The 19,072-nt window shown below is 43.7% G+C and overlaps 1 protein-coding gene across 1 annotated transcript in view; it reads left to right on the forward strand.

The window, feature by feature from the left end:
- The window catches only part of LOC139558863 (adhesion G protein-coupled receptor B2-like), a 635,752-nt gene that overhangs the window by 361,348 nt on the left and 255,332 nt on the right, over positions 1-19,072 (forward strand). The window contains exon 15 of the mRNA XM_071374380.1: positions 13,882-13,925. Coding sequence (XP_071230481.1) covers positions 13,882-13,925 — 44 coding nt within the window. The remainder of the gene's footprint in view (positions 1-13,881; positions 13,926-19,072) is intronic.

Here is a 19,072-nt window from a genome sequence, read left to right on the forward strand (position 1 = left end):
ATCCATTATAAACAGCAGAGCAACATTCTGGGGCCCATACAGTTTGGTCCTGTACATCCATTATAAACAGCAGAGCAACATTCTGGGGCCCATACAGTTTGGTCCTGTACATCCATTATAAACAGCAGAGCAACATTCTGGGGCCCATACAGTTTGGTCCTGTACATCCATTATAAACAGCAGAGCAACATTCTGGGGCCCATACAGTTTGGTCCTGTACATCCATTATAAACAGCAGAGCAACATTCTGGGGCCCATACAGTTTGGTCCTGTACATCCATTATAAACAGCAGAGCAACATTCTGGGGCCCATACAGTTTGGTCCTGTACATCCATTATAAACAGCAGAGCAACATTCTGGGACCCATACAGTTTGGTCCTGTACATCCATTATAAACAGCAGAGCAACATTCTGGGACCCATACAGTTTGGTCCTGTACATCCATTATAAACAGCAGAGCAACATTCTGGGGCCCATACAGTTTGGTCCTGTACATCCATTATAAACAGCAGAGCAACATTCTGGGGCCCATACAGTTTGGTCCTGTACATCCATTATAAACAGCAGAGCAACATTCTGGGGCCCATACAGTTTGGTCCTGTACATCCATTATAAACAGCAGAGCAACATTCTGGGGCCCATACAGTTTGGTCCTGTACATCCATTATAAACAGCAGAGCAACATTCTGGGGCCCATACAGTTTGGTCCTGTACATCCATTATAAACAGCAGAGCAACATTCTGGGGCCCATACAGTTTGGTCCTGTACATCCATTATAAACAGCAGAGCAACATTCTGGGGCCCATACAGTTTGGTCCTGTACATCCATTATAAACAGCAGAGCAACATTCTGGGGCCCATACAGTTTGGTCCTGTACATCCATTATAAACAGCAGAGCAACATTCTGGGGCTCATACAGTTTGGTCCTGTACATCCATTATAAACAGCAGAGCAACATTCTGGGGCCCATACAGTTTGGTCCTGTACATCCATTATAAACAGCAGAGCAACATTCTGGGGCCCATACAGTTTGGTCCTGTACATCCATTATAAACAGCAGAGCAACATTCTGGGGCCCATACAGTTTGGTCCTGTACATCCATTATAAACAGCAGAGCAACATTCTGGGGCCCATACAGTTTGGTCCTGTACATCCATTATAAACAGCAGAGCAACATTCTGGGGCCCATACAGTTTGGTCCTGTACATCCATTATAAACAGCAGAGCAACATTCTGGGGCCCATACGGCTCTGGTCAAAATGAATGGACTAAATGGCTCTCTGTTTAGTGCACTATATAGGGAATAGGGTGTCACTTGGGACATATGCCTAGGCAACATCCTCAGTCCCCATACACAACACAATGAGGGTTCTTTGGGAAGAGAGAACCAGAATGACTCAGTTTAACCGTTGATCTCTTCAAGGGTTCTTTGCTCTTTTAGTGATAATTAAAATGTAGAGGCGGCTCATTGGAGCATTTTGTGGCGTGGTTTGCTAACAGCTCTTTATGCGCAACTGTGAGTGGGAGTCCCGTGTGGCTCAGTTGGTAGAGCATGCCAGGGTTGTGGGTTTGTGTCCCACGTTTGATTCCCATGTGGGACCTGTACGAAAAGGTACAAGTCGCTCTGGATAAGAGCGTCTGCTAAATGACCAAAAAATGTATAAAAAAATGAAAGGTCATTGCAGTTTATCTAATGTGTTGTGTTATGCAATTCCATTTTCTACATATATGACTATGACATGCGAGGGTGTCTTGTGAAACACTCACGTATGACCTTGTGTAAATGGAGAATGGTTGAATGAATCAGTCAGTGGTTCTCACTTCTCTCCTCGGGGACCCTCAGCTGTTCCAGAGGTAGCTCATTTGATTCAACTTGTCAATTAACACAATAATAACACCTATGGAATTTTAACAGTATAATATGGCTGACCAGAATAAATAGAATATAAAACCCTGTATGGTTCTTTAAAAGGATCAACAAAGAACCTTTAAGATTGAGGCAGGTTCTTTATAGAACTGTTCTCCATACAGGTTCTATAAAGAACCATAAAAAGGGTGCTATATGTCCCCCAAAATGTTTTTTTTACCTCAGTGGAATCCTATTTTAGTGCCATTTATAACATTTTTTAATGGTTACAAGCCAAACAACCTCTATCTACTGTGGTACTTTTTTTTTAAACAAGGGAGGAGTAGGTAGGTTGCAGGGAGGGGACCAGTGTAATAATGGCCTCCACCACCAGAGGGAGACTCCCCTTCATTAACAGATGGGCCTCAAAGGGAAACTTGAATAATGCGTGGTCACAATATAACGACTGATGGTCGTAGAGAGCCACGCTTCCTCCGCTACCTCCCCAGAGATGGCTTCTAATCTATGGGTAGCTGAAACGGAAAGGGCTATGATTTCCTTTTCTTCGCTGGAGGACCAGGAAATTCTGTATTTAGATGCTAAAAGTGTGGTCTCCTCTGTATCTGAGTGCACTAAAGTTAATAGGTTTATTCGTACACTGCAACCAACCATCTTTTCTCTGATAGGATTGGCTCTCCTGATCGTCTGAATTAAGTCAATGATTAGTTTAATGGTCGTGGGAATGCTTGGCTGGAATAGAGAGCTACCTCATCAGGTCATAGACTGGACTAGACTGGACACTCCTAAAATCCAAATAACTGTTGGTTGATTCGTCCTCAGTAGAATTAAACACATTGAGACCTATAGAGTGAATGGAACAAGTCCAGATGATTCAATTAGACCAGAGCAATCGATTCACTTATCATGCCGATCACTGTTGGGGTGAGCGTGGATGAGTCAATTGGAGTGAATCGATTCACTGATCGAATCCCTGATTGAGTCGTGGAGAATCCTCCTCAGTAATGCTATATGCACCACTAAGCTTTGATTAGCCAATCAAAGGCCGTTTTACTCTGTGGAATTGGCTTTGTTTCAAGTGAATCGATGGAGGAGGAGTGAGTCTGCAGAATGGGCTGCTTGTCTAGACTTTGAGTGGAGCTGTTTGTGTTTAGATTTAGAGACTGTCCGGGTCTCTCAATTCAATTCAATTCAATTCAAGGGGCTTTATTGGCATGGGAAACATGTGTTAACATTGCCAACGCAAGTGAGGTAGATATTATACAAAAGTGAAATAAACAATACAAATTAACAGTAAACATTACACATACAGAAGTTTCAAAACAATAAAGACATTACAAATGTTATATTATATATATACAGTGTTGTAACAATGTACAAATGGTTAAAGCACACAAGTTAAAATAAATAAGCATAAATATGGGTTGTATTTACAATGGTGTTTGTTCTTCACTGGTTGCCCTTTTCTTGTGGCAACAGGTCACAAATCTTGCTGCTGTGATGGCACACTGTGGAATTTCTCCCAGTAGATATGGGAGTTTATCTCTCTCTCTCTCTCTCTCTCTCTCTCTCTCTCTCTCTCTCTCTCTCTCTCTCTCTCTCTCTCTCTCTCTCTCTCTCTCTCTCTCTCTCTCTCTTCTCTCTTCTCTCTTCTCTCTCTCCCTTTCTCTCTCTCTCTCTCTCGCTCTCCCCCTCTATCTCAATCAATCAATCAAATGAATTTATTCAGCTATTTTTACATCAGCTGATATCTCAAAGTGCTGTACAGAAACCCAGCCTAAAACCCCAAACAGCAAGCAATGCAGATGTAGAAGCACGGTGGCTAGGAAAAACTCCCTAGGAAGACCAGAACCTAGGAAGAAACCTAGAGAGGGACCAGGCTGAGGGGTGGCCAGTCCTCTTCTGGCTGTGCCGGGTGGAGATTATAACAGAACATGGCCAAGATGTTCAAATGTTCATAGATGACCAGCAGAGTCAGATAATAATAATCACAGTGGTTGTAGAGGGTGCAACAGGTCAGCACCTCAGGAGCAAATCTCATTTGGCTTTTCATATCTCTCTCTCTCCCCCCTCTCCCCCCAGCCTCTCTCTCTCTCTCCCCCACCTCTCTCTCTCTCTCCCCCTCTCTCTCTCTCTCTCTCTCTCTGAATCTCTCTGTCCCCCTCTCTCTCCTCTCTCTCGCTCTCTGTCCCTCTCTCTCTCTCTCTCTCTCTCTCTCTCTCTCTCTCTCTCTCTCTCTCTCTCTCTCTCTCTCTCTCTCAATCTATCTGTCTCTCTCTCTCTCTCTCTCTCTCAATCTATCTGTCCCCCTCTCTCTCCTCTCTCAATCTCTCTGTCCCCCTATCTCTCTCTTTCTCCCTATCTCTCTCTCTCTCTCTCTCTCTCTCTCTCTCTCTCTCTCTCTCTCAATTCAATTCAATTCAATTCAAGGGGCTTTATTGGCATGGGAAACATGTGTTAACATTGCCAAAGCAAGTGAGGTAGATATTATACAAAAGTGAAATAAACAATACAAATTAACAGTAAACATTACACATACAGAAGTTTCAAAACAATAAAGACATTACAAATGTTATATTATATATATACAGTGTTGTAACAATGTACAAATGGTTAAAGCACACAAGTTAAAATAAATAAGCATAAATATGGGTTGTATTTACAATGGTGTTTGTTCTTCACTGGTTGCCCTTTTCTTGTGGCAACAGGTCACAAATCTTGCTGCTGTGATGGCACACTGTGGAATTTCTCCCAGTAGATATGGGAGTTTATCTCTCTCTCTCTCTCTCTCTCTCTCTCTCTCTCTCTCTCTCTCTCTCTCTCTCTCTCTCTCTCTCTCTCTCTCTCTTCTCTCTTCTCTCTTCTCTCTCTCCCTTTCTCTCTCTCTCTCTCTCGCTCTCCCCCTCTATCTCAATCAATCAATCAAATGAATTTATTCAGCTATTTTTACATCAGCTGATATCTCAAAGTGCTGTACAGAAACCCAGCCTAAAACCCCAAACAGCAAGCAATGCAGATGTAGAAGCACGGTGGCTAGGAAAAACTCCCTAGGAAGACCAGAACCTAGGAAGAAACCTAGAGAGGGACCAGGCTGAGGGGTGGCCAGTCCTCTTCTGGCTGTGCCGGGTGGAGATTATAACAGAACATGGCCAAGATGTTCAAATGTTCATAGATGACCAGCAGAGTCAGATAATAATAATCACAGTGGTTGTAGAGGGTGCAACAGGTCAGCACCTCAGGAGTAAATCTCATTTGGCTTTTCATATCTCTCTCTCTCCCCCCTCTCCCCCCAGCCTCTCTCTCTCTCTCCCCCACCTCTCTCTCTCTCTCCCCCTCTCTCTCTCTCTCTCTCTCTGAATCTCTCTGTCCCCCTCTCTCTCCTCTCTCTCGCTCTCTGTCCCTCTCTCTCTCTCTCTCTCTCTCTCTCTCTCTCTCTCTCTCTCTCTCTCTCTCTCTCTCTCTCTCTCTCTCTCTCTCTCTCTCTCAATCTATCTGTCTCTCTCTCTCTCTCTCTCTCTCAATCTATCTGTCCCCCTCTCTCTCCTCTCTCAATCTCTCTGTCCCCCTATCTCTCTCTTTCTCCCTATCTCTCTCTCTCTCTCTCTCTCTCTCTCTCTCTCTCTCTCTCAATTCAATTCAATTCAATTCAAGGGGCTTTATTGGCATGGGAAACATGTGTTAACATTGCCAAAGCAAGTGAGGTAGATATTATACAAAAGTGAAATAAACAATACAAATTAACAGTAAACATTACACATATAGAAGTTTCAAAACAATAAAGACATTACAAATGTTATATTATATATATACAGTGTTGTAACAATGTACAAATGGATAAAGCACACAAGTTAAAATAAATAAGCATAAATATGGGTTGTATTTACAATGGTGTTTGTTCTTCACTGGTTGCCCTTTTCTTGTGGCAACAGGTCACAAATCTTGCTGCTGTGATGGCACACTGTGGAATTTCTCCCAGTAGATATGGGAGTTTATCAAAATTGGATTTGTTTTCAAATTCTTTGTGGATCTGTGTAATCTGAGGGAAATATGTCTCTCTAATATGGTCATACATTGGGCAGGAGGTTAGGAAGTGCAGCTCAGTTTCCACCTCATTTTGTGGGCAGTGTGCACATAGCCTGTCTTCTCTTGAGAGCCATGTCTGCCTACGGCGGCCTTTCTCAATAGCAAGGCTATGCTCACTGAGTCTGTACATAGTCAAAGCTTTCCTTAAGTTTGGGTCAGTCACAGTGGTCAGGTATTCTGCCACTGTGTACTCTCTGTTTAGGGCCAAATAGCATTCTAGTTTGCTCTGTTTTTTTGTTAATTCTTTCCAATGTGTCAAGTAATTATCTTTTTGTTTTCTCATGATTTGGTTGGGTCTAATTGTGCTGTTGTCCTGGGGCTCTGTGGGGTGTGTTTGTGTTTGTGAACAGAGCCCTAGGACCAGCTTGCTTAGGGGACTCTTCTCCAAGTTCATCTCTCTGTAGGTGATGGCTTTGTTATGGAAGGTTTGGGAATCGCTTCCTTTTAGGTGGTTGTAGAATTTAACGGCTCTTTTCTGGATTTTGATAATTAGTGGGTATCGGCCTAATTCTGCTCTGCATGCATTATTTGGTGTTCTACGTTGTACACGGAGGATATTTTTGCAGAAATCTGCATGCAGAGTCTCAATTTGGTGTTTGTCCCATTTTGTGAAATCTTGGTTGGTGAGCGGACCCCAGACCTCACAACCATAAAGGGCAATGGGCTCTATGACTGATTCAAGTATTTTTAGCCAGATCCTAATTGGTATGTTGAAATTTATGTTCCTTTTGATGGCATAGAAGGCCCTTCTTGCCTTGTCTCTCAGATCGTTTACAGCTTTGTGGAAGTTACCTGTGGTGCTGATGTTTAGGCCGAGGTATGTATAGTTTTTTGTGTGCTCTAGGGCAACGGTGTCTAGATGGAATTTGTGGTCCTGGTGACTGGACCTTTTTTGGAACACCATTATTTTGGTCTTACTGAGATTTACTGTCAGGGCCCAGGTCTGACAGAATCTGTGCAGAAGATCTAGGTGCTGCTGTAGGCCCTCCTTGGTTGGTGACAGAAGCAGCAGATCATCTCTCTCTCTCTCTCTCTCTCTCTCTCTCTCTCTCTCTCTCTCTCTCTCTCTCTCTCTCTCTCTCTCTCTCTCTCTCTCTCTCTCTCTCTCTCTCTCTCTCTCTCTCTCTCTCGCTCTCTCTCTCTCTCTCTCTCTCTCTCTCTCTCTCTCTCTCTCTCTCTCCTCCCTCTCTCTCTCTCTCTCTCTCTCTCTCTCTCTCTCTCTCTCTCTCTCTCTCTCTCTCTCTCTCTCTCTCTCTCTCTCTCTCTCTCTCTCTCTCTCTCTCTCTCTCTCTCGCTCTCCCCCTCTATCTCAATCAATCAATCAAATGAATTTATTCAGCTATTTTTACATCAGCTGATATCTCAAAGTGCTGTACAGAAACCCAGCCTAAAACCCCAAACAGCAAGCAATGCAGATGTAGAAGCACGGTGGCTAGGAAAAACTCCCTAGGAAGACCAGAACCTAGGAAGAAACCTAGAGAGGTTCTCTCTTCTCTCTTCTCTCTCTCCCTTTCTCTCTCTCTCTCTCTCTCTCTCTCTCTCTCTCTCTCTCTCTCTCTCTCTCTCTCTCTCTCTCAATCTATCTGTCTCTCTCTCTCTCTCTCTCTCTCTCTCAATCTATCTGTCCCCCTCTCTCTCCTCTCTCAATCTCTCTGTCCCCCTATCTCTCTCTCTCTCCCCCTATCTCTCTCTTTCTCCCTATCTCTCTCTCTCTCTCTCTCTCTGCATGCTGGGAGTGTTTGGTGCATGCTGGGAATTGAATGATTGATTGAGTGAGTGCGTGTGTTGTGTAGAGTAAGATATTCAGAACTTTCCTTCGGTTTTTTCTTTCTTGGTGGCATTCTTTGGTTTCTTCTGTGCATGATTAAGATTATTATATATATATATTTTTTTTTTTTTTGTTGTGTGGTAGAATTAAGTATTTAGGTTTTTTCGTATCGAAATTACCTTGATTTTGGCGGGGATGGCTTCCAGAATTGGAATGCCGTCCCTGTCACTTCGGCACGGCTTTAGGTGTGTCACTGAAGCTACTGTCACGGTGGAGGATTTTCTGGTCGCCGTAGGAGAGAAGGTAGGATACGATAATGTTGCGTATGCGTCACGGATGAATAAAGCGGTGGTGGTATTTCTTAAGGAAGAGCGCCTTGTTGATCGTATGGTTGAGCAGGGCGTACTTCTTAAGGGAATGTTTATTCAAGTTACCCCGCTTTTTTCTCCGTCAACAAGGGTAACGATTTCAAATGTACCACCGTTTATTCCAAATGAGCTATTGGAGCGCGAGTTATTGCGCTTTGGGAAGTTTGCAAGCTCAATTAAGGGTGTTCCGTTGGGTTGCAAACACCCGGCGTTGAAACAGGTTATGTCGTTTCGGCGACAGGTGTTTATGTTTTTGGACTCACCGGAGCAGACTTTGGAGATATCGTTTAAAGTCAAGTATGACAATAGAATGTATATGGCGTATGCTAGTACGGGTAGTCAACGGTGTTTTGAGTGTGGGGATGTTGGCCATAAGCGACATGCTTGCCCGAAAAGGGAGAAGGCAGAGGGAGGGGCGCAGGTGGTCATCGTAACGCCTGGGCCCACTGATGTAGGGAGAGGTGGGCTGACAGTGGTTGAGCAGCCACAAGCACCTGTTGCCGAGGAACAAGTTATCCGTGTTGAAGAGCCAGTTCCTCAGACTGGTGAGGAGGTGCCCAGTACGAGTACTGGGGCACAGGAGGGGGTTCATATGGAGTTAATCTCAAAGGTAGTGGAGGAGATGCCCACTACGAGTAATGGAGTACAGGAGGGGGTTCATGTGGAGCTAATCTCACAGGTAGTGGAGGAGATGCCCACTACGAGTAATGGAGTACAGGAGGGGGTTCATGTGGAACTAGACTCCAAGGGAGTGGAGGAGATGCCCACTACGAGTAATGGAGTACAGGAGGGGTTTCATGTGGAGTTAGGCTCCCAGGTAGTAGAGGAAATGCCCACTACGAGTAATGGGGTACAGGAGGGGGTTCATGTGGAGCTGGGCTCTCATGTAGTGGAGGAGATGCCCACCACGGGTAATGGGGTTCAGGTGGGGCTAGTCTCCCAGGTAGTGGAGGAGATGCCTGGTACGAGTGATGGGGTGCAAGTGGGGAGTGTTGAAAGGGATGTGGTAGAGGGGAGTCAGTGGTCTGTGGCCTCAGCTGAGGAGGATCAGGAGAAGGATATGGATATCTCTTCTGATATGACAGCAGCTGGTGAGGACTCAATTTATGATCTAGAGGAGGTAAATGGGTTTCTGGATCAGACTTTTGGGAAATCTGTAAAATTGGCAGAATATTTTGATGTTGATAAGTTTGTGAGGTCAGCTGTGATGTTACAGAAGACGGTGGGGTTAGACCAGTTGAGTGAGAAGAAGCGGTTTCGCTTGAGGAAATTTGTTACTGCTGTTACAGCAGCAAAAGGTGGTGGGAAACGTGGTCAGGTTAATAAGAAAAGATTTAAATAATGATGATGATCATGCTTCATAGGGTGTCTTTTTTCTCTTTGGTTTCTCTGTGGTTTATTCTGCTTTTCTTTTCTCTTTTCTACATGGAGGTACTAAGGGTAGGTTCTCTCAATATTAATGGGGGAAGGGACAGAAATAAGAGGGCTTGGGTTTTAGAAGAAATAAAACAGAAAAGGCTTAATGTAGTTTTCCTACAGGAGACACATAGTGATGAGGCTAATGAGGTTGACTGGGGTATGTGGTGGGAGGGGCAGCATATACTCAGTCATGGTACTAATTTCAGTGCTGGGGTGGCCATCTTGTTTTCCTCAGGTTTAGGGGTGACTGTGATATCTACAACAGAGATTGTCAAGGGTCGGGTTTTATTGGTCAAGGTGGATGTTATGGGGGTTTTGTTTCTTTTTTTGAATGTTTATGCTCCTAATGAGGGTACCGAGCGTCTTGTTGTGTTTGATAAAATAAAAGAAACCTTAAGACAGTGTGACCAAGAGGGGTGTATGGTTGTAGGGGGGGACTGGAACTGTACTGTGGATTTTACTGTTGATCGCAACGCTGAAGAACCTCACCTGCGGTCAGCCACTTTCCTGTCTGGCTTACTAACTGAGTTAGAGCTTTGTGATGTGTGGAGAGTAAAGAATGCAAAAGTTAGGCAATACACATGGTTGAAAGTGAATGAAGGTCGTGTCAGTGCAGCAAGGTTAGATAGGTTGTACGTATCTGATCAATACTGTAGTAGGGTTGGAAGGTGTGCCATTACTCCTGTGGGTTTCTCTGATCATCACATTATAACTGTTGATATTCACTTGTCCTGTCCACGAAGGTCATCACCTTACTGGTATTTTAATGTTAAATTGTTACATGATGTCAAGTTTTGTGAAAGGTTTTTGTTGTTTTGGGAAAAATGGAGGGTTACAAAAGGGAATTTTGAGTCCTTGAGACAATGGTGGGATGTTGGGAAGGCCCAAATACGAGTATTTTGTCAACAGTATACTGCTTTGTCTCAAATTGAAGTTAAAGAGACTATCAATGCCCTTGAACAGGACATCAAATCAATTGAATTGAAGCTGCTCACTCAGAATGACCCTGGACTAGTCATGAACTTACAGGACAAGAGACATGAACTGAGGTCGTTTCTGCATGAAAGAGTGAAAGGTGCCTTGATTAGGTCTCGTTTCGCTTCCCTCAAGGATATGGATGCTCCTAGTGCCTTTTTTTTTTAACCTTGGACAGTCGAAATTACAACGTAAACAGATGGTCTGCCTTCGTCTCCCTGATGGGAAGGTGACCACGGACGACAGTGAAATGCGTCAACATGCCGTGGATTTCTACTCTGCCCTCTACAAGGCGGAGGATTGTGACTCTCTGTGTACTGAACAGTTGTTACATGGTCTTCCTAAATTGGGACCTGAACAGAGAGTCGCATTGGACTCTGACATTACACTGCAAGAGCTGTCCACAGCAGTTATGCAGCTCTCAACAGGCCGAGCCCCTGGCATTGATGGTTTACCATCTGAGTTCTATAAGCACTTTTGGGGGTCTATTGGGGAGGATTTTTATGAAGTGGTGTGTGAATCTTTTCATGAGGGTTCTCTTCCTGTATCCTGTCAACGTGCGGTGCTTTCACTGTTGCCAAAAAAGGGGGATTTGGCTCTCATAAAAAATTGGAGACCTGTTGCTTTGCTGTGTGCAGAATATAAAATAGTTTCAAAATGTCTCTCAAACAGGTTGAAAGAGTATCTGGGATTGTTGGTCCACAAGGACCAGTCCTACTGTGTACCTGATCGCTCAATTGTTGACAACTTGTTTCTGATAAGAGATGTTCTAGACATTTGTAAACTGTCTGATGTAAATGTGGGTTTACTTTCTTTGGATCAGGAGAAGGCTTTTGACCGCGTGGACCACCAGTATTTGTTCAAAACGATGAAAGCCTTTGGGTTTGGGGATGTTTTTTTGTCTTGGATGAATTTACTGTATGCTGGGGCCTCGTGTATGGTGAAGGTGGGGGGTGGTTTGAGTTGCCCCATCCCTGTCCAAAGGGGTATCAGGCAGGGATGCCCAATTTCAGGGCAGTTATATAGTCTGGCGATTGAACCAATGCTTTGTTTTTTAAGAGCGAAGCTTACTGGTTTCTCTGTGCCAGGTGTAATGAAGGGTCCCACGATAGCACTGTCTGCGTATGCAGATGATGTGACAGTTTTTATTACAGGGGCTGAGGATGTTAAGGTTCTCTCAGACGCTTTAATGGTGTATGAGGGTGCCTCCTCAGCTAGAGTCAATTGGGGAAAGAGTGAAGCGCTGTGGGCAGGTCAGCTTCAGATAGGGTCCGCTCCACGGTTACCAGGGGGGCTTCAGTGGGGCAGAGATGGGATGAAGACATTGGGTGTTTTTCTAGGCTCTGATGTCTTTCAGAAAAAGAACTGGGAGGGTGTAGTGGAGAAAGTGTGTGCCAGACTGTCAAGATGGAAATGGGTGCTACCCCAGTTGTCTTATAGGGGAAGGGTACTGGTAATTAATAATCTTGCTGCCTCTACCCTGTGGCACAGACTAATGATTTTGCAGCCACCAAAGGGTCTGATACAAGAGCTTCAGAGGACCCTTGTCAATTTCTTCTGGTCTGGACAACACTGGATCAAAGCTGCAGCTTTGTACCTGCCACTGCACGAGGGGGGGCAAGGCCTGGTGGACATTTCCTCTAGGATCATGGCTTTCCGGCTTCAAGCAGCCCAGAGACTGTTGTACAGTGACGGTTCTAGCTGGGTCGACACAGCCTACGCACTGATGAGGAGAGCAGGCTGTTTGGGCTTAGACAAGCACCTTTTCCTCTTAAAGCTGGAGGGGGGTGAGTTGAATGGCCTGACTCCATTCTATGAGTCTGTTATGCAGGCTTGGAGGATTCTGGTCAAGTCCCGTAAGGCCGGCACGCTACCAGGGATGTGGCTTTTTGAAGAGCCTCTTTTTTATAACACTGCCATCCAGTCCAGTGCTCTGGGTTCAGCCAGCCTGCGTTCATGCCTGTTAGGTGTCGGGTGCACCAAGCTGGGTCATCTGATGCAGAGCAGGAGCAGATCGTTGGAGGAGCTGGGAGAAAGAGCGGGGATCCGATCATCTCGCCTACTGAGGAAGGTCGTCGCTGAGGTCTGTGACTCCTTGCCAGTGCTTCATCGTCAGTATGTGACTGACATTTCCAATTCTGATCGGTGGAAGGAGGGTCTGGATTATGTGTTCCCTGCACTGATTGTTAGTGCTGCGGTGGGGGCATTTGACGAGGACGTGGGGATGCTGCTTTCCTTCGATACCCCGGAGCTGGGGGAGTTCAAGGAGGTGGGAAAGAAGGCCATGTACAGAATATGTGTAAAGGTGTCCCATGCCTCTTCCCTGGAAGGGGTAAAATCGACGAGGTGGGCGGGTGTGCTTGGTCCAGGTGCTTCCCCAAAAGGCTGTTGGCGATCATTATACAAACTGCCGATTGATAAGAGGACAGCTGACCTCCAATGGAGGATCATACATGGAGCTATAGCCACCAACATGCATCTGGTACACCTGGACCCTACTGTTGGGGAGGGGTGTCCATTCTGTGCAGAGTCTGAAACTCTGGCACACCTGTTTTTACTGTGTCCCAGGTTGGTCGGGATGATTGACCTGATCACTGACTGGTTCTCAACGTTGGGAGAGGTTTTCTCTTCCCAACTGTATATATTTGGGCCAAAGTACAGGTTCAGTCAAAAGGGTGTCGTTGTGTTGCTTAATTTTGTGTTAGGGGCAGCAAAATTAGCGATATGGAAGACCCGAAAGAACAGTATTCGGGGACAAGGGTCTGTGGATGTGGTGGGAATGCTGGAGGGAATGGTGGCAGCGAGACTAAGGGTTGAGTTTGCCTATTATAAACTTATCAACAATATTGATCTGTTTTTGAGTATATGGGGTATTCAGAGGCTGTTGTGTTTAGTTACTGTGGAGGAGGAGTTGGAGTTGTGTTTCTAATTGATGTGTAACTGTGGTTTTGTATGAGTATTTATTGTGTGGTGGGCTCCCAGACCCAATAAAGATTATTTCAAACTCAAACTCTCTCTCTCTCTCTCTCTCTCTCTCTCTCTCTCTCTCTCTCTCTCTCTCTCTCTCTCTCTCCCCCCTCTTTCTCTCTATTTCTCTCTCTCCCCCTCTCTCTTTCCCTCTTTATATCTCCTCTCTTTTTCTTTCTTTATTGTTGACACAATCTCTGTCCCCTCCAGCAGTAGCTGTTTCACTGTCTGTCCTCCGGCAATTACATGTTCTCCCTCCCTTTGTCTTGTACTTTCTCTTCCTTTGTCTGTCTGTTTACCTCTTCTTCCATCCTCCACACACCTTCACTTGTTTTCCTCAGGCAGTGAACAGTTTCTCACTTCCGTTTTCCAACTCCCCCTCTCCTCTGGTAGTAACAGTTCATATTTTCTTGTCGTTTTTTGTCTCTTCCAGGGCACATCAAATCCTCAGTGTGTTGTCTGGGACTATGGGAACCTGTAAGTCACTTTTATTATCTACACACAGACACACACGCCTGCGTGCACGGATGCACTCAGACACACTTACGCACGCGCACACATACACACAAACTCTCAAATACATATTCAATCTGCATGCTCTTTGCTTTTGGTTAGCCGCCCTGTTGGATGATGTGTGTGTGTGTGTGTGTGTGTGTGTGTGTGTGTGTGTGTGTGTGTGTGTGTGTGTGTGTGTGTGTGTGTGTGTGTGTGTGTGTGTGTGTGTGTGTGTGTGTGTGGGGGTTTAATCTAATAGTTCTGTTTTCTTCCATTCATTAATACAGTGAAAACAGTTTCCAGCCGCAGTTTTAATTGCATAATTAAATGAGTCAATGAGAATAAACACAGGATTGTCTCTATGCTCAACTGCTCAAAGGCAACTTTCATCACATTTTTTATTTGGTTTCTGTTTCATTTAAATTGGTCTTAAATTGTGCTGTGATGCCACTCTTGGGAGAATTTGAATTGAATATTTTGATTATTTAAAATAGAAAATGTTGGACGTGTAACATAAAGTTAACCTTTCACGAGTCACAAACCCGGATCCGGGATCCCCCCCATCACAAAAGCTGACTAGCATAGCCTAGCCTAAAGCCACAGGGATATCATATAATAAAATGTTCATGAAATCACAAGTCCAAGACACCAAATGAAAGATACAGATCTTGTGATTCAAGCCATCATCTCTGATTTTTTTAATGTTTTACAGGGAAGACACAATATGTAAATCTATTAGCTAACCACGTTAGCAAAAGACACCACTTTTTTTACTCCACCATTTTTTTTACTGCATCAGTAGCTATCACAAATTCGACCAAATAAAGATATAAATAGCCACTAACCAAGAAACAATTGTCATCAGATGACAGTCTGATAACATATTTATTGTATAGCATAGGTTTTGTTAGAAAAATGTGCATATTTCAGGTATAAATCATAGTTTACAATTGCAGCCCCCATTACAACTATCACTAAAATGACTAGAATAACTACAGAGACCATCGTGTATTAGCTAATTACTCATCATAAAACATTTCTTAAAAATACACAGCGTACAGCAGATGAAAGACACAGATCATGTGAATATAGCCAATATGTCAGATTTTCTAAGTGTTTTACAGCGAAAACACAATATAGCGTTATCTTAGCTTACTACAAGTCAGTCACACAGTAGCATTGATGCATGCCAAAAATAGCAATAACGTTATAAACCACCAAACGTTATTAATTTTTTCACTAACCTTCTCAGAATTCTTCAGATGACAGTCCTGTAACATCATATTACACAATGCATATAGTTTGTTCGAAAATGTGCATATTTAGCCGCACAATTCGTGGTTACACAACGTGTTTAGTGGGCAAAAAATCAAGCAATCTGTCCGGCGCCATTTTGGAAAGGCACCTAATCTTCTCAAAAACTATTCATAAACTTGACTAAAAAAATACAGGTTGGACAGCAATTGAAAGAGAAATTAGTTCTTAATGCAATCGCTGAATTACATTTTTAAAATTAACCTTACTGCGCAATACTGGGTACAATACAGGGTGCGATAGCGCAACGCTACATGGAAAATAATGGCGTCTAATACATTTTTCTTTTTCAACAGAACAACGTTTTATCAGCATAAATAGTACCTACTATTAGCTGAACTCCCATCAGAATCTTGTGAAAGGTGTCCGTTGGCCAAAATAATCGTTGCTGGGTTGGAGAATGTTTCCCTCGACGTTGCAATTAGCAGTACAGAATGGCATTCGAGAGAGAGACACCCACGTTTCTACAGCGCCATGGAAATAAATACCTGAAAATCGCAATATACTGACCTAAACTGGTATAATTCGGTTCAAAATAACAAGATTATGATGTCTTTAAAGCCTATAGCGAATAAATACAGAGCCGGATACTTCTACGAGCTAAAACCAGACGTTCTAAAAAGACATGCCAAGACCCTCTTTGCGTCAGCGCGAAGTCCCAAAAGGTCGGACACCTCGGTTCCAATCAATTTAAAAACTTTGGGAAATACGTAGCCACGTCATTTCAACTCTCCCTATTCGCTAACAGCCAGGGGAAGGCGTATGCAGAGCATCTCAACCAATAGAAGACAGGCAAAGTTAAAGACAGGTCTCAAAGCAGATGATAAAATTTCCCATTCTCACACAGACATAGGAAAAGTGCTCTAAGTCGAGTTCTGTTTCACTTACAGACATAATTCCAACGGTTTTAGAAACTAGAGAGTGTTTTCTATCCAATAGTAAGAATAATATGCATATTGTACGAGCAAGAATTGAGTAGAAGACCGTTTACATTGGATACACATTTGTGCTATGTCAAAATAGCACCCCCCTAGTGGCAAGAAGTTAAATTAAAACTACAAAGCTTTTGGTGGGAATAATTTCCCTTTGAAGAATAATGTACACAACCAATCAATTAATCAACAGCTGACCTAACATGCGGAATCTGTAGTCACACATATCCCACAAATTACTTATCGATTGGTCATCAAATCAAATCAAATGTATTTATAAAGCCCTTCTTACATCAGCTGATATCTCAAAGTGCTGTACAGAAACCCAGCCTAAAACCCCAAACAGCAAGCAATGCAGGTGTAGAAGCACGGTCCCTAGGAAAAACTCTCAAGAAAGGCCAGAACCTAGGAAGAAACCTAGAGAGGAATCAGGCTATGAGGGGTGGCCAGTCCTCTTCTGGCTGTGCCGGGTGGAGATTATAACATGGCCAAGATGTTCAAATGTTCATAGGTGACCAGCAGGGTCAAATACAAATAATCACAGTGGATGTCGAGGGTGCAACAGGTCAGCACCTCAGGAGTAAATGTCAGTTGGCTTTTCATAGCCGATCATTCAGAGTATCTCTACCGCTCCTGCTGTCTTTAGAGAGTTGAAAACAGCAGGTCTGGGACAGGTAGCAGGTCTGGGACAGGTAGCATGTCCGGTGAACAGTTCAGGATTCCATAGCCGCAGGCAGAACAGTTGAAACTGGAGCAGCAGCAATTTGGTGGACTGGAGACAGCAAGGAGTCATCAGGCCAGATAGTCCTCAGGCATGGTCCTAGGGCTCAGGTCCTCCGAGAGAGAGAAAGAAAAAGAGAAAGAAAGAAAGAGAGAAAGAGAGAGAGAGTTAGACAGGATAAATACTCCAGATATAACAGACTGTCCCTGGCCCCACGACATAAACTAATGCAGCATAAATACTGGAGGCTGAGATAGGAGTGGTCGGGAGACACTGTGGCCCCATCCGACGATACCCCCGGACAGGGCCAAACAGGCGGGATATAACCCCACCCACTTTGCCAAAGCACAGCCCCCACACCACTAGAGATCTTCAACCACCAACTGACCATCCTGAGACAAGGCCGAGTATAGCCCACAAAGATCTCCGCCACGGCACAACCCAAGGTGGGGACACCAACACAGACAGGAAGATAACGTCAATGACTCAACCCACTCAAGTGACGCACCCCTCCCAGGGACGGCATGGAAGAGCACCAGTAAGCAAAACACAGCTTAGCTTGTTGTTAATCCACCTGTCGTTTCAAAATATGCTTTACAGCGAAAGAAATCCAAGCGTTTGTGTGAGTTTATCGATCACTAGACAAAACATTACAAACACCTAGCAGCATGGTAGATTATTCACAAAAGTCAGAACAGCAATAAAATGAATCGCTTACCTTTGATGATCTTCGGATGTTTGTACTCACAAGACTCCCAGTTACACAATAAATGTTCCTTTTGTTCGATAAAGATTATTTTTATATCAAAAAACCTCATTTGTTTGGCGCGTTACATTCAGAAATCCACAGGCTCAGGCAGGTCATGAAGGGCAGACGAAAATTCCAAATAGTATCCGTAAAGTTCGTAGAAACATGTCAAACGTTTTTATAATCAATTCTCAGGTTCTTTTTAAAATGAATAATCGATAATATTTAAACCGGACGGTAAACTATTCAATACAATAGAGAAAGAAAATGTTGAGCTACCACTTTCGCGCGCAAGAACTAATCAAAGGACACCTGGCTATCCACTGATGCGATTTGATAAATCTCGCTCATTTTTCAGAATAAAAGCTTGAAACGATGTCTTAAGCCTGTTCACAACTCGTGGAAGCCATTGGGAAAGGAATCTGGTTGATATCCCTTTAAATGGAGGATAGGCAGGCAATGGAACAGGGACTTTTCAAAATAAGAGGCACTTCCAGGTTGGATTTCCTCAGGTTTTTGCCTGCAAAATCAGTTCTGTTATACTCACAGACAATATTTTGACAGTTTTGGAAACTTTAGAGTGTTTTCTATCCTAATCTGTCAATTATATGCATATTCTAGCATCTGGGCCTGAGAAATAGGCCATTTACATTGGGAACGTTATTTTTCCAAACATAAAAATTCTGCCTCCTAGCGTCAAGAAGTTAACAGGAAGCCAGTGTAGAGAGGCTAGCACTTGAGTAATATGATACATTTTTTGTTCTAGAAAAGATTCTAGCAGCCGTGGCCGTGTTTAGCACTAACTGAAGTTTATTTAGTGCTTTATCCGGGTAGCCGGAAAGTAGAGCATTGCAGTAGTCTTACCTAGAAGTGACAAAAGCATGGATTAATTTTTCTGCATTCAGATTTTTGCAATGTTACGTAGATGGAAAAAAGTTGTCCTTGAAACAGTCTTGATATGTTCGTCAAAAGAGAGATCAGGGTCCAGAGTGACGCCGAGGTCCTTCACAGTTTTATTTGAGACGACTGTACAACCATCAAGATTAATTGTCAGATTCAACAGAAGATCTCTTTGTTTCTTGGGACCTAGAACAAGCATCTCTGTTTTAGCCAAGTTTAAAAGTAGAACATTTGCAACAATCCACTTCCTTATGTCTGAGACACAGGCTTCCAGCGAGGGCAATTTTGGGGCTTCACCATGTTTCATCGAAATGTACAGCTGTGTGTCATCCGCATAGCAGTGAAAGTTAACATTATGTTTCCCGAATGACATCACCAAGAGGTAAAATATATAGTGAAAACAATAGTGGTCCTAAAACGGAACCTTGAGGAACACCGAAATGTACAGTTGATATGTCAGAGGACAAACCATCCACAGAGACAAACTGATATCTTTCTGACAGATAAGATCTAA

Source organism: Salvelinus alpinus, chromosome 29, assembly GCF_045679555.1.
Source record: "Salvelinus alpinus chromosome 29, SLU_Salpinus.1, whole genome shotgun sequence".
Classification (NCBI taxonomy): Eukaryota; Metazoa; Chordata; class Actinopteri; order Salmoniformes; family Salmonidae; genus Salvelinus; species Salvelinus alpinus.